This window comes from Nerophis ophidion, linkage group LG21 (assembly GCF_033978795.1).
Source record: "Nerophis ophidion isolate RoL-2023_Sa linkage group LG21, RoL_Noph_v1.0, whole genome shotgun sequence".
Lineage (NCBI taxonomy): Eukaryota > Metazoa > Chordata > Actinopteri > Syngnathiformes > Syngnathidae > Nerophis > Nerophis ophidion.
The window spans coordinates 38,062,574-38,087,330 of record NC_084631.1 but is presented as its reverse complement, the minus strand read 5'-3'; the positions used below and the strand labels follow the sequence as shown (position 1 = coordinate 38,087,330).

The window sequence follows — 24,757 nt, the reverse complement described above, 5'->3', positions numbered from 1 at the left end:
ATTTACAGCTACAATTCACCAAGTCAAGTATTTCATATATATATATATAATACTTGAATTTCAGTGTTCATTTATTTACACATATACACACACATAAGTCATCTACTTATTGTTGAGTTAAGGGTTGAATTGTCCATCCTTGTTCTATTCTCTGTCACTATTTTTCTAACCATATGCATGTACAGTAGATGGCAGTATTGTCCTGTTTAAGAGTGTCACAACATTGCTGTTTACGGCCGACGAACTGCTTTACAGTAGACGAAAACGTGACTGCTGTCGTTGTGTGTTGTTACCGCGCTGGGAGGACGTTAATGAAACGGCCTAACAATAAACCAACATAAGAAACCAATAACATTGTGGGAAAGCGGACGTGAAAACAGGCTGTCCTCACTAAGGTCCGCATGGAGCTGGAGGGGGCGTGAATTACAGGAGATTTTCGGGAGAACGTTTTTCCTGGGAGGTTTTCGGGAGAGGCGCTGAATTTGGGGAGTCTCCCGGAAAATCTGGGAGGGTTGGCAAGTATGGCTGCCGGTCTTGATGCACTTAATGCAAGCAAAGGATTGGCAACTAAATATGAAGTCTTACTCACTTTCTTTTATTTGAACTTTTTATGTTCCGATGCTTTTGCTCACCTAAAAATGTTGCGTTCCATTACAATTAAGTTCTCTTAAGTTGTGTAGCAGATCCAGATGTAAATACCTGGGAATACAAGATGAAATGTTGATGATCTCTTGTCTCATATTCATCTTTTCATGTCAAACCCAAATATGTTCAGTTTACAACAGGGGTGTCCAAACTTTTTCCACTGAGGGCCGCTGACTGAAAAATCAAAGCAAGCGGGGCCATTTTCATAATTTTTATTTTAAAAACCAATACAATATACATTTAGGCCTCCACTCTAGCAAAGGGTTTTGGTCAAAAAAATATTAAAAATGTGTAATTATTCAGTATTATTTAGTTTTATTATTATTATTCAAGTTTTAAATCTCCAGATCAACATTAGGTCTATCTGTCAATAAAATTATTTTAAAGATTTAAGTTGTATGCTCTTTTTGTCAACGAAAACCCTGTTTTTTGATGGAAAAAAAACACAAAATATGCAATATTATCACCCAATATTTTTTACAAGTGCAATATTTGAGATTATATAATAATTGGAGCCTTAGAAAAGTCAATAAGTAATAACACCATTGATTTTAATTCATTATTATTTTTGGAGCAATGACACTTAAAAACAAATCACACTAAAATGATTACGGGTCCAAAAGTGTCCTACTCATTAAAGTGTTAAGAAAAAAAAATATTTTCTTTTAACACAATAATCTAGAGATCAACTTCATATCCATCAGTCAGTTATAAGTTTTATTGTTGTTTATGTTTTTTGTTTGTTCATTTTAGGCCCTTCTTTAAAATAACAGCTCAGTTTTTTATATGGCAAACACAAAATATGCAAAATTTTCCCCCAAAAAAATATCTCAAAGTACAATATTTAATGTGACGTAATTGGAGCCTTGAATAGGTGAAGTGAATTATATTTATATAGCGCTTTTCTCTAGTGACTCAAAGCGCTTTACATAGTGAAACCCAATATCTAAGTTACATTTAAACCAGCGTGGGGGGCACTGGGAGCAGGTGGGTAAAGTGTCTTGCCCAAGGACACAACGGCAGTGACTAGGATGGCGGAAGCGGGAATCGAACCTGGAACCCTCAAGTTGCTGGCACGGCCACTCTACCAACCGAGCTATGCCACCCCATTTTAGAGTGTTGCAACATTGCTGTTTACGGTAGACGAAAACGTGACTGCTGTTGTTGTGTGTTACCGCGCAGTGGCGGGTGGATCGCAAGCAGGGGTACATTTGGATGGCGGAAGCGGGAATCGAACCTGGAACCCTCAAGTTGCTGGCACGGCCACTCTACCAACCGAGCTATACTGCAGGTCAATAATTCATGACATTGATTTTGATTCATTATTATTTTTTAAAGAAAGAAACAGCCTGCATGCCAGCTTAGTGTTAGTAAACATTGCAACATTTTCTTGTTACATTTCACCCGTTAGCTCCTTTATATCACTTTTTTACGTTTTAAAAATGTTGCGATCGTATTTTTAAAATATACCGTGGGGCCCTTAAATTACCTGCAGGCCGCACTTTGGACCCCCCTGGTCTACAACAGATACAAAGAAACTGGCCTCACTGTTCCAATACTTTTGGAGGGCACTGTATACAAACATACATACATACATACATGTATAACATATATATGTATACAGTATATACAAACATATACATACATATATATTCCATGAGGGCAAGTCACAGGTCCAATTTCCACACAGCGACGCGTGACGTCAGGAAGGCGTCACTGTAGTTGGGAATGATGCGACAACGGCGGCTTGCTTCATTCCCATTGTCACTCTGGACTTTCCCTTTTCAAATGTTTAACACAGGAGCTGCCATTTTTTGTTTTGTACACGTGTGTACATGAATTAACATGTATGTAAACGTGTGTACACGTGTGTGTACATGAGTTAACATGTATGTACACGTGTGTCCACATGTGTGTACACGAGTCATGTCTCCCCAGGGGAGTGCCTTCAAGTGGGGGTGCAGAAGTCCATGAGGAAGGGAAGAAGGGTGTAGTCTTCTACTTATATTTACATTTTTACATCACTAACCTAAGTCATGTTGTACACCACTAACCTAAGGCATGTTGTACATCACTAACCTAAGGCATGTTGTACATCACTAACCTAAGTCATGTTGTACATCACTAACCAAAGTCATGTTGTACATCACTATCTCAAGTCATGTTGTAAATAACTAACCTAAGACATGTTGAACATCACTAACCTAAGTCATGTTGTACATCATTAACCTAAGGCATGGTGTACATCACTAACCTAAGTCATGTTGTACATCACTAACCTAAGTCATGTTGTACATCACTAACCTAAGTCATGTTGTACATCAATAACCTAAGGCATGGTGTACATCACTATCTCAAGTCATGTTGTACATCACTAACCCAAGTCATGTTGTACCTCATTATCCCAAGGCATGTTGAACATCACTAACCTAAGTCATGTTGTACATCACTAACCTAAGTCATGTTGTACATCAATAACCTAAGGCATGGTGTACATCACTATCTCAAGTCATGTTGTACATCACTAACCCAAGTCATGTTGTACCTCATTATCCCAAGGCATGTTGAACATCACTAACCTAAGTCATGTTGTACATCACTATCTCAAGTCATGTTGCACATCACTAACCTAAGTCATGTTGTACATAACTAACCTAAGTCATGTTGTACATCACTAACCCAAATCATGGTGTACATCACTATCTCAAGTCATGGTGTACATCACTAACCTAAGTCATGTTGTACATCACTAACCCAAGTCATGTTGTACATCACTAACCCAAGTCATGTTGTACATCACTATCTCAAGTCATGTTGTACATCACAAACCTAAGTCATGTTGAACATCACTAACCCAAGTCATGTTGTACATCACTAACCCAAGTCATGGTGTACATCACTATCTCAAGTCATGGTGTACATCACTAACCTAAGTCATGTTGTACATCACTAACCCAAGTCATGTTGTACATCACTAACCCAAGTCATGTTGTACATCACTAACCCAAGTCATGTTGTACATCACTATCTCAAGTCATGTTGTACATCACAAACCTAAGTCATGTTGAACATCACTAACCTAAGTCATGTTGTACATCACTAACGTAAGTCATGTTGTACATCACTATCAAGTCATGTTGTAAATAACTAACCTAAGTCATGCTGTACATCACTATCTCAAGTCATGTTGTAAATAACTAACCTAAGTCATGTTGTACATCACTAACTTAAGTCACGTTGCACATCACTAACCTAAGTCATGTTGTACATCACTATCTCAAGTCATGTTGTACATCACTAACCTAAGTCATATTGTACACCACTAACCTAAGTCATGTTGTACATCACTAACCTAAGTCATGTTGTACATCACTAACCTAAGTCATGTTGTACATCACTAACCTAAGTCATGTTGTACATCACTAACTAAAGGCATGAGACTAGAAAATAGGTTCATGAACCATAAAGAGATCCTGGGTAAGTTGGTGATATCAAGTATGGAACTTTCCACCCAATCAGCATCCATGATTTTGTATTTCAGGGGTTCTTGATCTTTTTGACCCCGGGGCCCAAATTTCCACTACAGAGGGGACCGGGGCCGAGTCCAATAGTACCACAGAATTAAGTCATATTTTACTCTTGTTTCTTAAATAAACTGTCCATACAATTTGAGTGCAAATGAAAATGCAGATTCACCACTTTAGTCCTCATTTTTGCGCTTAGGGAACTTCTCTCTGACTTTAGCACCGGACTTCTTCTGTTTGATTGTGTGGTTACTGCCACAAGTGGTGGAAAAGTGTATTGCAGCTGACAGGGGGTCCTGTAGGGGGCGCTGACCAAACTCTGGCCTGGTTAATACAAATGAACACTGTAATTGTTTCTGGCCTTGCTTCTTAAAATGAGACTTTACAAAGAAATAAGAATTTAAACAGGCACACCTTGTTTTCTTAAGACAGACAAATCATTTACCGTATTTCCTTGAATTGCCGCCAGGTATATAGTATGCGCCTGCCTAGAATTAGTGCCGGGTCAAACTCGTTTCGCAAAATAAATAGCGCATGTTTAGGATTACCGCCGGCTCAGGATTAACGCCGGGTCAAACTCGTTTTGCAAAATATTATTTTAATTAGCGCATGTCTAGAATTTCCACCGGGTCAAACTCGTCACGTCACGAGTGACACTTCACCTGTCATCATTTTCAAAATGGAGGAGGCTGATTTCAATCATTTGAAATCACATAAAGGGAAAAAGATTAAGAGCTATTCAGTAGGATTTAAGGTCCAAGCTATTGAATATGCTAAAAAGAACAATAAGCAGCTGTTTTATTAATATACCGTAGCTGCGTGTGTCAAATATGAGTCATTAAATGACTCTCGCCTCCTGGTGGTAGAGGGCGCTAGTGATCCTTCTTGCGACTACTCGGCTGCAGAAGAAGTGACAACAAGCAGCAAGAGTGAGCAGCGATCGTTTATTTTTTTCCTCCCGCTTGCACTTTTAACATGGAGGATTACATATCTAAAATAAAACAGTTTTCTAATCTGGACTTTCAATCGAAGCAGGAGGTAATAAAGGAAGATCTCCATCGAGACAGAGAGACTTTTAAAACTGAAGAAAGATAAGGAAGACTTCTATAAACAAGTTATCGATGCTTTTGATCAGAAGGAGCTGCGCATGGACTTCATTTATAAGTCAAGGTAAGACCGTAATATTTTTTTTTTAAATGTACTTTTCATGATGGCATCTTTACATCACATTCAAATTTATAAGCGCAGGCCTAAATTTACCGCATGCCTTTGGTAAGTGCCGGAGTGAGAAGAGGTTTTAAATTAATTAGTGCCCCGGCGACAACTCAAGGAAATACGGTATGGTATATATATGTATATATATATATATATATATATATATATATATATAAACATTTTAGACAATTAAATGATCTTAAAATGCCAATGTGACACCAAGTTTGTTCCTCACCTGCCATTTGAGACACCACATTATTTAAAAAGAAAAAAAAAACAATTCTTGATGTTACAATTTGGATTAATTCATTTTCAAAAAGCTTTTTCCCCATCCAAAGCATGCAGAAAATGTTAGACATTTTAGTTTTCTAAAATGATACATGGTTGCTATTCAGGTTTAGAATATATTTAGGAGCAGTTTTCTGCTAAATAATGAGTCTAATAATTTACACACTTTTTAAAATGGACATCTTTTCTTTCCCCAAATTAAAAAAAACAGTAGTTATGTAAACGTACTGGCCTAAATATTAAAATATTTTTTCAAAATATAATTTATGAAGATATGTATATTATTTAGACATTTGTGAAGGATCTCTTAAGGGTTCCATGAACTTCAGTCATAGCTTGGCAAATAATGTCAAAGGACTAAAACAAGTGCTGGGATGTAATAGTCAATGTTGTGTGTATAATAATCCATGTTGTGTATCTAATAGTCCAATGTGTGTATAATAATCCATGTTGTGTATCTAATAGTCCGTGTTGTGTATGTGATAGTCCATGTTGTGTATGTGATAGTCCATGTTGTGTATGTGATAGTCCATGTTGTGTATGTGATAATCCATGTTGTGTATGTGATAGTCCATGTTGTGTATGTGATAGTCCATGTTGTGTATCTGATAATCCATGTTGTGTATGTGATAGTCCATGTTGTGTATCTAATAGTCCATGTTGTATATATGATAATCCATGTTGTGTATCTAATAGTCCATGTTGTGTATATGATAATCCATGTTGTGTATCTGATAGTCCATGTTGTGTATGTGATAGTCCATGTTGTTTAAGTGATAGTCCATGTTGTGTATGTGATAGTCCATGTTGTGTATATATGTGATCGTCCATGTTGTGTATGTATGTGATCGTCCATGTTGTGTATGTATGCGATACTCCATATTGTGTAAGTGATAGTCCATGTTGTGTATGTTTGTGATAGTCAATGTTGTGTATGTGATAGTCCATGTTGTGAATGTGATAGTCCATGTCGTTTATGTGATAGTCCATGTTGTGTATGTATGTATGTGATAGTCCATGTTGTGTATGTGATAGTCCTTGTTGTGTTTGTATGTGATAGTCCATGTTGTGAATGTGAGTATGTGATAGTCCATGTTGTGTATGTATTTGATAGTCCTTGTTGTGTATGTATTTGATAGTCCTTGTTGTGTATGTGCTAGTCAATGTTGTGTATGTGATAGTCCATGTTGTGTAAGTGATAGTCCATGTTGTGTAAGTGATAGTCCATGTGTATTTATGTGGTAGTCTTAGTCCATGTTGTGTAAGTGATAGTGCATGTTGTGTATGTGATAGTCCATGTTGTGTATGCAATAGTCCATGTTGTGTATGTATATGATAGTCCATGTTGTGAAAGTGAGAATGTGATAGTGCATGTTGTGTATGTGATAGTCCATGTTGTGTAAGTGATAGTCCATGTTGTGTAAGTGATAGTCCATGTTGTGTATGTATGTGGTAGTCCATGTTGTGAATGTGAGAATGTGATAGTGCATGTTGTGTGGGTGGCCCCTAGATGACCTGGCAGCAGCTGTGGGGGGTGGGGGTGCAGAGGAGCCCCTCCTTGGGGCCACGGTGCATGTTGACGGCCAGAGTCTTGTCACTCATCTGCAGGGCTCGGTTCTTCATGTTCCTGTGGTTCTCCCGGGCCAGGTCCAGTTCCCCCAGCATCAGCGTCCCCGAGCAGGAGCCCTCCAGCAGCGGGTCCACCAGGGCCTCCCCTAAAGGGGGCGGCTGCTGGTAGAGGTTCCCCCGGGGAGACGGCCCCCCCAGAAGAGAAACTTTATCCAGGCTGCCCGTGGATCCGCCCACGCACATCCTCCACACGGGGCGCTCCTGAGGGTCCCCGCCGATGCCGCCCGCGCCGTTCCCGGGCGTCCCGACTCCGGCGCTGCCGGTCAGGTTGTGGAACTGAGAGCTGAGGCACAAGCTCATCAGTTTGAGGCTTTCGACCAGGCCACTGGAACTTTTGGTTGAGCCTTTCCCTTGGCCAGAAGCTGACCCGGGACTGGTGCAGTGGGAGGGGCTTCCCGGGCCCGCCCCACATTTCTCGCCATCCTCGTTAGCCACCCCGTCCCCGGCGGCGTCCGACAAGCGAACGCTCTCCGTGTCGTCGTCGTCGTCGTCGCCGCCGCCGGTCTCCGAGCGGTCCGGGGTCAGGGCGTCGGCGTCGGGGGAGGGAAGTCTGGAGTTGAGTTTGAGGCTGAGGCTGGTTCTGGTCAAGTCCTCTTCATCCTCCTCCCCTCTCTCCTCCTCGTGGATCTGATTGAGGACGGGGGCGCTCATGCGGGACGTCAGGCGGGTGCGGGTGGAGGAGGCTTTGCAGCGCAGCACCACTTGGGCGGAGCCACAGGAGGGGGACAGGCGGCGCTCCTCCCCCTCCTCCTCCTCCCCCTCCTCCACGCTAAAAAGGCTGGGGCTGCGGGTCTTGCCGGGCCCCCCCGAGCTCAGTCTCAGAGAGTGCTTGGACACAGGCCGCAGACCCTTGTCCTGGTCCTGCCTCTGACTCAGGTCGGGCAGGGCCGTTTTGGGCCGGGGGCCCTTGTGGAGGCTCTCGGCACTGCGGGCGGGGGACTGAGGCCCCCCGGGGTGTGAGATGGCCGGACCGCCCAAACCGTCGCTGACGTCCTGGTGGACGTCCACTCTGGTGGGCCAAGACTGCCTGCAGGAGCGGACAAGCCACAAAGACTTGGTCAGGACTTTGAAATGCTAATCTCCTACATGGGCTTGGTCAACCATCTAAACATGTAAACATCTAAAAATGTAAACATCTAAACATGTAAACATCTAAAAATGTAAACATCTAAACACTTAAACATGTAAACATTTAAAGATGTAAACATGTAAACATTTAGAGATGTAAACATGTAAACATCCAAACATGTAAACATTTAAAGATGTAAACATTTAAAGATGTAAACATTTAAAGATGCGAACATTTAAACATCTAAACATCTAATCATTTAAAGATGTAAACATTTAAACATGTAAACATGGAAACATCTAAACATGTAAACATCTAAAAATGTAAACATTTAAACATGTACACATGTAAACATCCAAACATGTAAACATTTAAAGATGTAAACATTTAAACATGTAAAGATTTAAACATCTAGACATCCAAACATCTAAACATCCAAACATTTAAAGATGTAAACATTTAAACATGTAAACATTTAAAGATGCAAACATTTAAACATCTAAACATGTAAACATTTAAACATCAAAACATGTATACATCTAAACATGTAAACATCTAAACATGTAAACATCCAAACATGTAAACATTTAAAGATGTAAACATCCAAACATGTAAACATTTAAAGATGTAAACATTTAAAGATGCGAACATTTAAACATCTAAACATCTAATCATTTAAAGATGTAAACATTTAAACATGTAAACATGGAAACATCTAAACATGTAAACATCTAAAAATGTAAACATTTAAACATGTACACATGTAAACATCCAAACATGTAAACATTTAAAGATGTAAACATTTAAACATGTAAACATTTAAACATGTACACATGTAAACATCCAAACATGTAAACATTTAAAGATGTAAACATTTAAACATGTAACCATTTAAACATCTAGACATCCAAACATCTAAACATTTAAAGATGTAAACATTTAAACATGTAAACATTTAAAGATGCAAACATTTAAACATCTAAACATGTAAACATTTAAACATCAAAACATGTATACATCTAAACATGTAAACATCTAAACATGTAAACATCCAAACATGTAAACATTTAAAGATGTAAACATCCAAACATGTAAACATTTAAAGATGTAAACATTTAAAGATGCGAACATTTAAACATCTAAACATCTAATCATTTAAAGATGTAAACATTTAAACATGTAAACATGGAAACATCTAAACATGTAAACATCTAAAAATGTAAACATTTAAACATGTACACATGTAAACATCCAAACATGTAAACATTTAAAGATGTAAACATTTAAACATGTAAACATTTAAACATCTAGACATCCAAACATCTAAACATTTAAAGATGTAAACATTTAAACATGTAAACATTTAAAGATGCAAACATTTAAACATCTAAACATGTAAACATTTAAACATCAAAACATGTATACATCTAAACATGTAAACATCTAAACATGTAAACATCCAAACATGTAAACATTTAAAGATGTAAACATCCAAACATGTAAACATTTAAAGATGTAAACATTTAAAGATGCAAACATTTAAACATCTAAACATCTAATCATTTAAAGATGTAAACATTTAAACATGTAAACATGGAAACATCTAAACATGTAAACATCTAAAAATGTAAACATTTAAACATGTACACATGTAAACATCCAAACATGTAAACATTTAAAGATGTAAACATTTAAACATGTAAACATTTAAACATCTAGACATCCAAACATCTAAACATCCAAACATTTAAAGATGTAAACATTTAAACATGTAAACATTTAAACATCTAGACATCCAAACATCTAAACATCCAAACATTTAAAGATGTAAACATTTAAACATGTAAACATTTAAAGATGCAAACATTTAAACATCTAAACATGTAAACATTTAAACATCAAAACATGTATACATCTAAACATGTAAACATCTAAACATGTAAACATCCAAACATGTAAACATTTAAAGATGTAAACATTTAAACATGTAAACATGTAAACATCTAATCATTTAAAGATGTAAACATTTAAACATCTAAACATGTAAACATCTAATCATTTAAAGATGTAAACATTTAAACATCTAAACATGTAAACATCCAAACATGTAAACATTTAAAGATGTAAACATTTAAACATGTAAACATCTAATCATTTAAAGATGTAAACATTTAAACATGTAAACATGTAAACATTTAAACATCCAAACATGTAAACATCTAAACATGTAAACATTTAAACATCAAAACATGTATACATCTAAACATGTAAACATCTAAACATGTAAACATTTAAAGATGTAAACATTTAAAGATGTAAACATTTAAACATGTAAACATCTAAACATGTAAACATCTAATCATTTAAAGATGTAAACATTTAAACATGTAAACATTTAAACATCCAAACATGTAAACATCTAAACATGTAAACATTTAAACATCCAAACATGTATACATCTAAACATGTAAACATCTAAACATTTAAACATCCAAACATGTATACATCTAAACATGTAAACATCTAAACATGTAAACATCCAAACATGTAAACATTTAAAGATGCAAACATTTAAACATCTAAACATGTAAACATCTAATCATTTAAAGATGTAAACATTTAAACATGTAAACATCTAAACATGTAAAGATTTAAACATCTAAAAATGTAAACATTTAAACATTTACACACCCAAACATGTAAACATCCAAACATGTAAACATTTAAAGATGTAAACATGTAAACATTTAAACATCTAAACATGTAAACATCCAAATATGTAAACATTTAAAGATGTAAACATGTAAACATTTAAACATCTAAACATCCAAACATCCAAACATGTAAACATTTAAAGATGTAAACATGTAAACATTTAAACATGTAAACATCTAAACATGTAAACATTTAAAGATGCGAACATTTAAACATCTAAACATGTAAACATCTAATAATTTAAAGATGTAAACATGTAAACATCTAAACATGTAAACTTTTAAACATCTAAAAATGTAAACTTTTAAACATCTAAAAATGTAAACATTTAAACATGTACACTTTTAAACATCTAAACATTTAAACATGTAGACATCCAAACATGTAAACATTTAAAGATGTAAACATGTAAACATTTAAACATGTAAACATCCAAACATGTAAACATTTAAAGATGTAAACATGTAAACATTTAAACATCTAAACATCCAAACATGTAAACATTTAAAGATGTAAACATGTAAACATTTAAACATGTAAACATTTAAACATGTAAACATCTAAACATGTAAACATTTAAAGATGCGAACATTTAAACATCTAAACATGTAAACATCTAATAATTTAAAGATGTAAACATGTAAACATCTAAACATGTAAACTTTTAAACATCTAAAAATGTAAACATTTAAACATGTACACTTTTAAACATCTAAACATTTAAACATGTAGACATCCAAACATGTAAACATTTAAAGATGTAAACATGTAAACATTTAAACATGTAAACATCCAAACATGTAAACATTTAAAGATGTAAACATGTAAACATTTAAACATCTAAACATCCAAACATGTAAACATTTAAAGATGTAAACATGTAAACATTTAAACATGTAAACATGTAAACATGTAAACATTTAAAGATGCGAACATTTAAACATCTAAACATGTAAACATTTAAACATGTAAACATCTAAACATGTAAACATTTAAAGATGCGAACATTTAAACATCTAAACATGTAAACATCTAATAATTTAAAGATGTAAACATTTAAACATCTAAACATGTAAACATTTAATAATTTAAAGATGTAAACATGTAAACATCTAAACATGTAAACATCTAATAATTTAAAGATGTAAACATGTAAACATCTAAACATGTAAACATCTAATAATTTAAAGATGTAAACATGTAAACATCTAAACATGTAAACATCTAAACATGTAAACATTTAAACATCTAAAAATGTAAACATTTAAACATCTAAAAATGTAAACATTTAAACATGTACACATTTAAACATCTAAACATTTAAACGTGTAAACATTTAAAGATGTAAACATGTAAATACTTAAACATCTAAACATGTAAACATCCAAACATGTAAACATTTAAAGATGTAAACATGTAAACACTTAAACATCTAAACATGTAAACATCCAAACATGTAAACATTTAAAGATGCAATAATGTAAACATCTAAACATGTAAACATTCGAAATTTAAAAATTTAAACATGTAAAAATTTAAACATGTAAACATTTAAACATCTAAAAATGAAAATATCTAAAAATGTAAACATCTAAACATTAAACATGTAAACATCCTCACACATGACTGAAGGTGAGAATATGTCAACATTTGAGAAGGTGAGAATGTCAACATTTTATTCCCTTTCTAGAGTAGAAGGTGTGCATACTTTATATGAAGTGAAAGAGGAGTAAAAGGGGAAGGTGTGCATACTTTATATGAAGTGAAGGAGTAAAAGGGGAAGGTGTGCATACTTTATATGAAGTGAAGGAGGAGTAAAAGGGGGAAGGTGTGCATACTTTATATGAAGTGAAGGAAGAGTAAAAAGGGAAGGTGTGCATACTTTATATGAAGTGAAGGAGGAGTAAAAGGGGAAGGTGTGCATACTTTATATGAAGTGAAGGAGGAGTAAAAGGGGAAGGTGTGCATACTTTATATGAAGTGAAGGAGGAGTAAAAGGAGAAGGTGTGCATACTTTATATGAAGTGAAGGAGGAGTAAAAGGAGAAGGTGTGCATACTTTATATGAAGTGAAGGAGGAGTAAAAGGGGAAGGTGTGCATACTTTATATGAAGTGAAGGAGGAGTAAAAGGGGGAAGGTGTGCATACTTTATATGAAGTGAAGGAGGAGTAAAAGGGGAAGGTGTGCATACTTTATATGAAGTGAAGGAGGAGTAACAAGGGAAGGTGTGCATACTTTATATGAATGGAAGGAGGAGTAAAAGGGGAAGGTGTGCATACTTTATATGAAGTGAAGGAGGAGTAAAAGGGGGAAGGTGTGCATACTTTATATGAAGTGAAGGAAGAGTAAAAAGGGAAGGTGTGCATACTTTATATGAAGTGAAGGAGGAGTAAAAGGGGAAGGTGTGCATACTTTATATGAAGTGAAGGAGGAGTAAAAGGAGAAGGTGTGCATACTTTATATGAAGTGAAGGAGGAGTAAAAGGGGAAGGTGTGCATACTTTATATGAAGTGAAGGAGGAGTAAAAGGAGAAGGTGTGCATACTTTATATGAAGTGAAGGAGGAGTAAAAGGAGAAGGTGTGCATACTTTATATGAAGTGAAGGAGGAGTAAAAGGGGAAGGTGTGCATACTTTATATGAAGTGAAGGAGGAGTAACAAGGGAAGGTGTGCATACTTTATATGAATGGAAGGAGGAGTAAAAGGGGAAGGTGTGCATACTTTATATGAAGTGAAGGAGGAGTAAAAGGGGGAAGGTGTGCATACTTTATATGAAGTGAAGGAAGAGTAAAAAGGGAAGGTGTGCATACTTTATATGAAGTGAAGGAGGAGTAAAAGGGGAAGGTGTGCATACTTTATATGAAGTGAAGGAGGAGTAAAAGGGGAAGGTGTGCATAATTTATATGAAGTGAAGGAGGAGTAAAAGGAGAAGGTGTGCATACTTTATATGAAGTGAAGGAGGAGTAAAAGGGGAAGGTGTGCATACTTTATATGAAGTGAAGGAGGAGTAAAAGGAGAAGGTGTGCATACTTTATATGAAGTGAAGGAGGAGTAAAAGGAGAAGGTGTGCATACTTTATATGAAGTGAAGGAGGAGTAAAAGGGGAAGGTGTGCATACTTTATATGAAGTGAAGGAGGAGTAACAAGGGAAGGTGTGCATACTTTATATGAATGGAAGGAGGAGTAAAAGGGGAAGGTGTGCATACTTTATATGAAGTGAAGGAGGAGTAAAAGGAGAAGGTGTGCATACTTTATATGAAGTGAAGGAGGAGTAAAAGGGGAAGGTGTGCATACTTTATATGAATGGAAGGAGGAGTAAAAGGGGAAGGTGTGCATACTTTATATGAAGTGAAGGAGGAGTAAAAGGGGAAGGTGTGCATACTTTATATGAAGTGAAGGAGGAGTAAAAGGAGAAGGTGTGCATACTTTATATGAAGTGAAGGAGGAGTAAAAGGGGAAGGTGTGCATACTTTATATGAAGTGAAGGAGGAGTAAAAGGGGGAAGGTGTGCATACTTTATATGAAGTGAAGGAGGAGTAAAAGGGGAAGGTGTGCATACTTTATATGAAGTGAAGGAGGAGTAACAAGGGAAGGTGTGCATACTTTATATGAATGGAAGGAGGAGTAAAAGGGGAAGGTGTGCATACTTTATATGAAGTGAAGGAGGAGTAAAAGGGGAAGGTGTGCATACTTTATATGAAGTGAAGGAGGAGTAAAAGGGGGAAGGTGTGCATACTTTATATGAAGTGAAGGAGGAGTAACAAGGGAAGGTGTGCATACTTTATATGAATGGAAGGAGGAGTAAAAGGGGAAGGTGTGCATACTTTATATGAATGGAAGGAGGAGTAAAAGGGGAAGGTGTGCATACTTTATATGAAGTGAAGGAGGAGTAAAAGGGGGAAGGTGTGCATACTTTATATGAAGTGAAGGAAGAGTAAAAAGGGAAGGTGTGCATACTTTATATGAAGTGAAGGAGGAGTAAAAGGGGAAGGTGTGCATACTTTATATGAAGTGAAGGAGGAGTAAAAGGGGAAGGTGTGCATACTTTATATGAAGTGAAGGAGGAGTAAAAGGGGAAGGTGTGCATACTTTATATGAAGTGAAGGAGGAGTAAAAGGAGAAGGTGTGCATACTTTATATGAAGTGAAGGAGGAGTAAAAGGGGAAGGTGTGCATACTTTATATGAAGTGAAGGAGGAGTAAAAGGGGGAAGGTGTGCATACTTTATATGAAGTGAAGGAGGAGTAAAAGGGGAAGGTGTGCATACTTTATATGAAGTGAAGGAGGAGTAACAAGGGAAGGTGTGCATACTTTATATGAATGGAAGGAGGAGTAAAAGGGGAAGGTGTGCATACTTTATATGAAGTGAAGGAGGAGTAAAAGGGGGAAGGTGTGCATACTTTATATGAAGTGAAGGAAGAGTAAAAAGGGAAGGTGTGCATACTTTATATGAAGTGAAGGAGGAGTAAAAGGGGAAGGTGTGCATACTTTATATGAAGTGAAGGAGGAGTAAAAGGGGAAGGTGTGCATAATTTATATGAAGTGAAGGAGGAGTAAAAGGAGAAGGTGTGCATACTTTATATGAAGTGAAGGAGGAGTAAAAGGGGAAGGTGTGCATACTTTATATGAAGTGAAGGAGGAGTAAAAGGAGAAGGTGTGCATACTTTATATGAAGTGAAGGAGGAGTAAAAGGAGAAGGTGTGCATACTTTATATGAAGTGAAGGAGGAGTAAAAGGGGAAGGTGTGCATACTTTATATGAAGTGAAGGAGGAGTAAAAGGGGAAGGTGTGCATACTTTATATGAAGTGAAGGAGGAGTAAAAGGAGCAGGTGTGCATACTTTATATGAAGTGAAGGAGTAAAAGGAGAAGGTGTGCATACTTTATATGAAGTGAAGGAGGAGTAAAAGGGAAGGTGTGCATACTTTATATTAAGTGAAGGAGGAGTAAAAGGAGCAGGTGTGCATACTTTATATGAAGTGAAGGAGTAAAAGGAGAAGGTGTGCATACTTTATATGAAGTGAAGGAGTAAAAGGAGAAGGTGTGCATACTTTATATGAAGTGAAGGATACTTTATATGTGCATACTTCATATAAAGTATGCACACCTTGGCCCCCGCATGCTTAAATTTTTCCGTGTGCAGCCCTCTGTGGAAAAAGTTTGGACACCCCTGTTTTATGGTTAGTTTTAAAACAATGATTATTAGCCTCCTAACATGACACCTCATAACTACAATTATATTACTCTCTCACACAAACTTCTTCCACAGAAAAGTCCACGTACACAAGGGCCATTCCCATTTCTTCTTCTTATTTGTCAACAAAACGCTGAACACAGACACTATATTCATTTAAATACAAAACATTGCATTGTAGCTGACTAAGTGTATTATCATTATTAGTGGGAACAATTTTTCTCATTACTTTCCAATGTTTTCTCTCTTTTTTCTTACATTTTTACTGTTGTTCCCCCCATCCCCGTAAGATTATGATCATAATATTAATAACAATAACACAATTGCGTTACTGCATAACCAAATGTGTCAAACATTCTGCCTGTACATAAATATTACAAATTCCACAGTGTTTTTGACGGTTGTTGTAATTCATTCAGTCACAAGTTAGTAATATTTTTTTTAATACCTAACGAGCTAAACGTTGTTCATATTTTTATTTTATTTCCAGAGTTTTTCATATTTCAGATTACCATATTTCCTTGAATTGCCGCCGGGTATATAGTATGCGCCTGCCTAGAATTACTGCTGGGTCAAACTCGTTTCGCAAAATATTATTTTTATTAGCGCTTGTCTGGAATTTCCACCGGGTCAAACTCGTCACGTCACAAGTGACACTTCACCTGTCATCATTTTCAAAATGGAGGAGGCTGATTTCAATCATTTGAAATCGCATAAAGGGAAGAAGATTAAGAGCTATTCAGTAGGATTTAAGGTCCAAACTATTGAATATGCTAAAAAGAACAGTAAGCAGCTATGTTTTATTAATATACCGTAGCTGCGTGTGTCAAATATGAGTCATTAAATAACTCCCGCCTCCTGGTGGTAGAGGGCGCTAGTGATCCTTCTTGAGACTACTCGGCTGCAGAAGAAGTGACAACAAGCAGCAAGAGTGAGCAGCGTTTGTTTATATTTTCCTCTCGCTTGCACTTTTAACATGGAGGATTACATATCTAAAATAAAACAGTTTTCTAAACTGGACTTTCAATCGAAGCAGGAGGTAATAAAGGAAGATCTCCATCGAGACAGAGAGACTTTTAAAACTGAAGAAAGATAAGGAAGACTTTGATAAATAAGTTATCGATGCTTTTGATCAGAAGGAGCTGCGCATGGACTTCATTTATAAGTAAAGGTAAGACCATAATAACGTTTTTTTTTATTAAATGTGCTTTTCATTGTGGTATCCTTACATCACACTCAAATTTATAAGCGCAGGCCTAAATTTACCGCATGCCTATGGTAAGCGCCGGTTTTAAAATAATTAGCGCCCCGGCGGCAATTCAAGGAAATACGGTAGGAGTGTCTTTTTATGCATAATGACAAGTGAAAGTATGCTTTACTTTACTAAAATGCTATTTTTAAAAAAAAGCATATTTTTTGCATTTCGAGATAAAAGTGTGTGTTACATGTGACTAAGTATATCATTCATCAGATGTTCTCATGACATTCAGGTAGTTTTCTTACATTTGAAGTGATTCCTTCCAGCACAAGCTCCTGGAGTGCGTTGCTACGTGCTGGCCATAAAAAAGGCAGTGTGTGTTTGAGAGAGGGTAGTTTATTCCCTGGCAGTACCTGAAGTGGGCCTTGCTGGGGCTGGGCGAGCGAGTCTGGCTGTGTTGCTCCTTCTCCTGTCGATCCCTCAGCATCCTCTCGGCCAGCAGGAAGTAGGTGGCGGTGATCTGGTCGTACTGGTCCGACTCCAGCGCCCTGCCAACACGAAGCAGGGAGGGTGAATAACCGGTCACCTGCCAGTGACTTCGGCTGCCACCTACTCAGTGATGGCATCTCTGTCGGCGATGCCCCCCAGCACCATTCGCTGGATGATGGAGCCGTGCTCTTCTTCCAACAGGCTGCGGTGAGACACAAGCGGCGTGGACATCTTGGTGGCCGGGGACGGGTCCACGCCTTGAAGCCACTCGTGGCTCTCGATCTGCTCCAGAGTCGCTCGCTTCTTGGGGTCTCGCTGCAGCATGTGACCGATGAGACTATAAGGACAGGGAATGACTGTCATTATTCATTTATTCTTACTTTGGACAAAACAACGCTGAGAATCTTCCGCACAAACATGGAATCGCTTCGTTAGCAACACTACAAAAACACAAAATCCTATCTGGGCTTTACATTGACTTATATACAGTAGCAAAAGAGCAAACAAGAACACACCATTTATAAACAGAACCCTAATATATTCATTGTTTAAAGGGGAACATTATCACAATTTCAAAAGGGTTAAAAACAATAAAAATCAGTTCCCAGTGGCTTGTTGTATTTTTTGAAATTTTTTAAAAAATTTTACCGGTCTCGGAATATCCCTAAATAAAGCTTTAAAGTGCCTTATTTTCGGCTCTCTGCGAAGACACTGGCCATTTCCCTGTGACGTCACACAGTGCTGCCAATGTAAACAAACAATGGGAATACCACAGCAAGATATAGTGACATTAGCTCGGATTCAAACTCGGATTTAAGCGACCTAAGCGATTCAACAGCATTCAACGCATGTATTGAAACAGATGGTTGCAGTATGAAACTATTGAAGAAGAAACTGAAGATATTGAGCGAATAGCTATTGACGCTATTCATAGCCATAGCATGGCCGAATAGCTGCGTTAGCATCGCCGGTAAAATGTGCGGACCAAACGATCAGGACTTTCGCATCTTTTGACACTGGAGCAACTTAAATCCGTCGATTGGTAAGTGTTTGTTTCGCATTAAATGTGGGTGTAAGGAAACGTAATTGTGGAGAGACACCGCCGACGAGCCGACAACGGGCGGAAAGCAGCAGCGCGGGTCCACCTGGAGGCCGGGCACGCGGCGGCACGACGAGGCGTGACGCACGCAGAGCGACGCTGCAGCGGCAATCTAATACAGGTGCGTATACGACACACCGGCTCACGATCTGTCTATCTGCTGTCAGAATATAAAAAGGGCGAGGGAGGAACGACCAGGGAGAGCACGGAGGAGGAAACACCAGGCAGCAGACCAAAAGCGCGACAACCGACCCGACCCGACAAGAGCGATGACGCACCCCCGCAGCGGACGCAAGCCCCGGACGCCGAAAGGCGTGCAGCGGCAGCAGACGAGCCGAAGCAGCGCACTGAAAAGTGCCTCTGCCGAAGGGCCAAGTGACAACATATTTGTGGAAACAATAAATCAATGCTGCTATGATGCGTCCTGTGTCAGGTGTCCCCGCAACCCACACGAGGACGGCAGGAAGGCCGTTACAGTAATATAGTTGCAAATGCATCTACAGGTTATCCATACATCTCTGTTCCATGTCTGCTTTAGCACCGCCGGTAAATAGCATGTTAGCATCGATTAGCGTAGCATGTTAGCATCGATTAGCTGGCAGTCAACATCAACAAAACTCACCTTTGTGATTTCGTTGACTATCGTTGCAAATGCATCTGCAGGTTATCCATACATCTCTGTGCCATGTCTGTCTTAGCATCGCCGGTCAAATGTGGAGACACTCTGGCACATTCAATGGGGGTCTGGCGGCAGACACTTTGGCATCTTCGGGCCAGTGGTGCAACTTGAATCCCTCCCTGTTAGTGTTGTTACACCCTCCGACAACACACCGTCGAGGCATGATGTCTCCAAGGTTCCCAAAAATAGTCCAAAAAACGGAAAATAACAGAGCTGAGACCCGGTGTTTGTAATGTGTTGAAAATGAAAATGGCGGGTGTGTTACCTCGGTGACGTCACATTCTGACGTCATCGCTTCCAGCGCGATAAACAGAAAGGCGTTTAATTCGCCAAAATTCACCCATTTAGAGTTCGGAAATCGGTTAAAAAAATAGATGGTCTTTTTCCTGCACCATCAAGGTATATATTGACGCTTGCATAGGTCATTTATACCAAAATGGATACGTGGATGATACAGCAGAGGATTGGGAGAATGTCAAGTGGTCAGATGAAACCAAAATAGAACTTTTTGCTATAAACTCAACTGCTGGTGTTTGGAGGAAGAAGAATACTGAGTTGCATCCCAAGAACACCATACCTACTGTGAAGCATGGGGGTGGAAACATCATGCTTTGGGGCTGTTTTTCTGCTAAGGGGACAGGACGATTGATCCGTGTTAAGGAAAGAATGAATGGGGCCATGTATCGTGAGATTTTGAGCCAAAACCTCCTTCCATCAGTGAGAGCTTTGAATGGTTGACCAAATACTTATTTTCCACCATAATTTACAAATAAATTCTTTAAAATTCCTACAATGCGAATTCCTGGATTTTTATTTTCACATTCTGTCTCTCACAGTTGAAGTGTACCTATGATGAAAATTACAGACCTCTGTCATCATTTTAAGTGGGAGAACTTGCACAATCGCTGGCTGACTAAATACTTTTTTGCCCCACTGTACACACACAAATGTTTTAAATCATTTTCATAGTAATTTACATTTTCATAGTGGCCCTGCGATGAGGTGGCTACTTGTCCAGGGTGTATCGCGCCTTCCGCCTGAATTGAGCTGGGATAGGCTCCAGCAACCCGTTGCCACCCCGAAAGGGACAAGCAGTAGAAAATGGATGGATGGATAGTAATTTAAATTCAAATATATTTTTGTAATTTTATAATAATATGCAGCTGCATTAGGCTCCAGCAACCCCGAAAGGGACAAAAGGCAGAAAAATGGATGGATGGGTGTTTCAAGTGCATATGTACTGTATTTCCTTGAATTGCCGCCTAGAATTATTGCCGAGTGAAACTCGTTTCGCAAAATATTATTTTTATTACCGCATGTCTCGAATTTCCGCCGGGTCAAACTCGTCACGTCACCTGTCATCATTTTCAAAATGGAGGAGGCTGATTTCAATAATTTGAAATCGCATAAAGGGAAGAAGATTAAGAGCTATTCAGTAGGATTTAAAGCCCAAGCTATTGAATATGCTAAAAAGAACAGTAAGCAGCTATGTTTTATTAATATACCGTAGCTGCGTGTGTCAAATATGAGTCATTAAATGACTCCCGCCTCCTGGTGGTAGAGGGCGCTAGTGATCCTTCTTGCGACTACTCGGCTGCAGAAGAAGTGACAACAAGCAGCAAGAGTGTTTATTTTTTCCTCTCGCTTGCACTTTTAACATGGAGGATTTTCTAAACTGGACTTTCAAACGAAGCTGGAGGTAATAAAGAAAGATCTACTTTTAGACAGAGAGACTTTTAAAACTGAAGAAAAATAAGGAAGACTTATATGAACAAGTTATTGATGCTTTTGATCAGAAGGAGCTGCGCATGGACTTCATTTATAAGTCAAGGTAAGACCATAATAAAGTTTTTTTTTAATTAAATGTGTTTTTCATGATGGTAGCCTTACATCACACTGTAATTTATAAGCGCAGGCCTAAATTTACCGCATGCCTTTGGTAAGCGCCAGAGTGAGAAGAGGTTTTAAATTAATTAGCGCCACTGCGGCAATTCAAATAAATACGGTACTCCCTTATGTCTCTCACTTTCATCCAATATAATTAGCAATTGGCTGAACTATTGTGTGGTTTCCAACAGTAAGTTTGCAAAGTGGAATGAAGAAGAAGTGAGATGTTCCAAGTGAAGACGCCATGACACTTACTCTTTGCAGGCGGCTGAGATGTGTGCTGGCACGGTGTACTTGCAGTCCATGATCATGGTCAGCGTCTCGCTGTCGTTGGCCTCTTGGAAGGGTGGCTGACCGCACACCAGCATGAAGAGGATGACGCCCAGGCTCCAGATATCTGAGCAGGGAGAAGTCACACACTTTATTTAACACAACACCGGCTTTCCTCTACCAACATGCAACCTCTGTCTTCAGTTGAGAAGAAATATGGCAACATTTTCTGGCGGTGGACTAGACTCGTATCTGCTCGACGCTAAAGCATTGACAACATGCGTCTGAATACGCATTGCTGATTGGCTTTGTATGTAACCAATCAGATGGTTGTGTGGGCGGGACAATGCTTGCTGCTGAGACAGAGGCAGAAAGCAGAGCAGCTTGTGAAGACTTACAAACTCGTTCGGTACGCCCGCGTGCCGAACCGAAACCCCCGTACCGAAACCGTTCAATACAAATACACGTACCGTTACACCCATAATATATATATATATATATATATATATATATATATATATATATATATATATATATATATATATATATATATATATCATTAATTTTCCTGAAGGAACTCTCCTGAAGGAATCAATAAAGTACTATCTATCTATATTAGGGGTGTAACGGTACACACACACACACAATTTAGGTTCGGTACGTATCTCGGTTTATAGGTCACAGTTCGGTTCATTTTCGGTACAGTAAGAAAACAACAAAATATACATTTTTGGGTTATTTATTTACCAAATTTGTAAACAAAGTCTTTATCCTTTTAACATTGGGAACACTATAATAGTTCTGCCCACGTTAATCCACATTGAACTGCCTGAAGTTGTTGCTTTGATTAAATAAAATGACAAAACCTTTCTTCTCCATATAAAAAGTGTAACATTAAACAGCTTCAAGTCAACTCATCATGCTTAATTCATTACAGCATTTGGGAAGCCTGTAGGTGACTTTTATTATGTAAATGTTGTATTTTTGTCAACATGTGATAGCAGGGACCCTGCCATTCAAAACTAGACTGCTACATTAGTAATGATTAATGTAACTATAGCAGAAAAAACAGTACAACAGCAATAGGAGAGACTATTCATCCCTGAACACCATGGAGTTCAATGAAATAACAGACAGACAGACAGACAGGGCTTTGCTGCCCCTAACGCACACACGCACGCACACACACACACACAGATGCACACACACCGCAAAAAGCTAACTAGCCTTCATATAAAGCCAGGACTGCGAGTGAGCTGAGCTGCAGTTTAAGTTTCTAGAAGGCCAACGGGCTCATAGTGATGTTTAGAAAGTAGTTGACTTGGAAGTGTTTATTATTATTTGGGGAGAGTCCGCTGCTCCCCAGCTAAACTCATATCTGCTCGACGCTAAAGCATTGACAACATGCGTTCTGAATACGCACTGCTGATTGGCTTTGTATGTAACCAATCAGATGGTTGTGTGGGCGGGACAATGCTTGCTGCTGAGACAGAGGCAGAAAGCAGAGCAGCTTGTGAAGACTTACAAACTCGTTCGGTACGCCCGCGTGCCGAACCGAAACCCCCGTACCGAAACCGTTCAATACAAATACACGTACCGTTACACACCTAATATATATATATATATATATATATATACACACTTATATATATATATATAAATACACATACACACACACAAATAGATAAAAAAGTGCATGTGCCTGAGTGAGGGGTGCCACCTCTTCCCTGCCCCCCATGCGTGTGCCTCATACAAGTGCTGATTTCATGCAACGCTTCATTGAGAAGAAACAAGGAGTGACTTTTGGCTGCGAGGGCTTTTGCCCGCCTGGTGGTCCACTGACACACATTCTCCCTGACATGTGACACGTGCAGACACCAAGGGCTCATTCAAAGGTTACATTCTATTTTTACTCATGCAAAATCTGCACAGGCAAATACAATGAAGCTCATTCAGCTGCCTTAATGTTGGTGAACAATTCTCCTTGATGTCAAACACTGATCAGCGCTGGCTCCTCTTTCTGCCTCTTTGCCACGTGGGCTTTAAGTGTGATTTATTTACGTGGTCAGACCTTCTGCAAGGTCCACTTTATGACGACAGGAAAGTTAATAGGGTAATACATCTGAACTCATTCAACAGCCCGGGTTAAATCACAACATTTGGAGGTATCAAATTTCCTTGAATTGCCGCCGGGTATATAGTATGCGCCTGCCTAGAATTAGTGCCGGGTCAAACTCGTTTTGCAAAATAATTAACACATGCTTAGCATTACCGCAGGCTCAGGATTAACACCGGGTCAAACTTGTTTCGCAAAATATTATTCTTATTAGTGCATGTCTAGAATTTCTGCCAAGTCAAACTCGTTTCGCCAAATAATTAGCATATGCCTAGAATTTCCGCCGGGTAAAACCCGTCACGTCACGAGTGACACTTCACCTGTCATCATTTTCAAAATGGAGGAGGCTGATTTCAATCATTTGAAATCGCATAAAGGGAAGAAGATTAAGAGCTATTCAGTAGGATTTAAGGTCCAAGCTATTGAATATGCTAAAAAAAACAGTAAGCAGCTATGTTTTATTAATATACCGTAGCTGCGTGTGTCAAATATGAGTCATTAAATGACTCCCGCCTCCTGGTGGTAGAGGGCGCTAGTGATCCTTCTTGCGACTACTCGGCTACAGAAGAAGTGACAACAAGCAGCGATTGTTTATATTTTCCTCTCGCTTGCACTTTTAACATGGAGGATTACATATCTAAAATAAAACAATTTTCTAAACTGGACTTTCAATCGAAGCAGGAGGTAATAAAGGAAGATCTCCATCCAGACAGAGAGACTTTTAAAACTGAAGAAAGATAAGG

At 38.3% G+C, this 24,757-nt stretch overlaps 1 protein-coding gene across 3 annotated transcripts in view; it reads right to left on the bottom strand.

Moving 5' to 3' along the window:
* The window catches only part of snrka (SNF related kinase a), a 56,301-nt gene that overhangs the window by 2,684 nt on the left and 28,860 nt on the right, over positions 1-24,757 (bottom strand). The window contains exons 5-9 of one of the 3 annotated variants that reach the window (XR_009803540.1): positions 21,884-22,025; positions 18,088-18,300; positions 17,888-18,022; positions 3,375-8,328; positions 1-3,299 (exon numbers count right to left, since the gene is read on the bottom strand). The exon at positions 1-3,299 is cut by the window's left edge and continues 2,684 nt beyond it. Coding sequence is in view for 1 of the 3 variants with exons in the window: in XM_061882562.1 (XP_061738546.1) it covers positions 7,179-8,328; positions 17,888-18,022; positions 18,088-18,300; positions 21,884-22,025 (1,640 nt within the window). In the remaining 2 variants the exon portion in view is untranslated. Of the gene's footprint in view, positions 8,329-17,887; positions 18,023-18,087; positions 18,301-21,883; positions 22,026-24,757 lie in introns of all 3 variants that reach the window. The other 2 variants (XR_009803541.1, XM_061882562.1) reach the window with 2 other exon arrangements.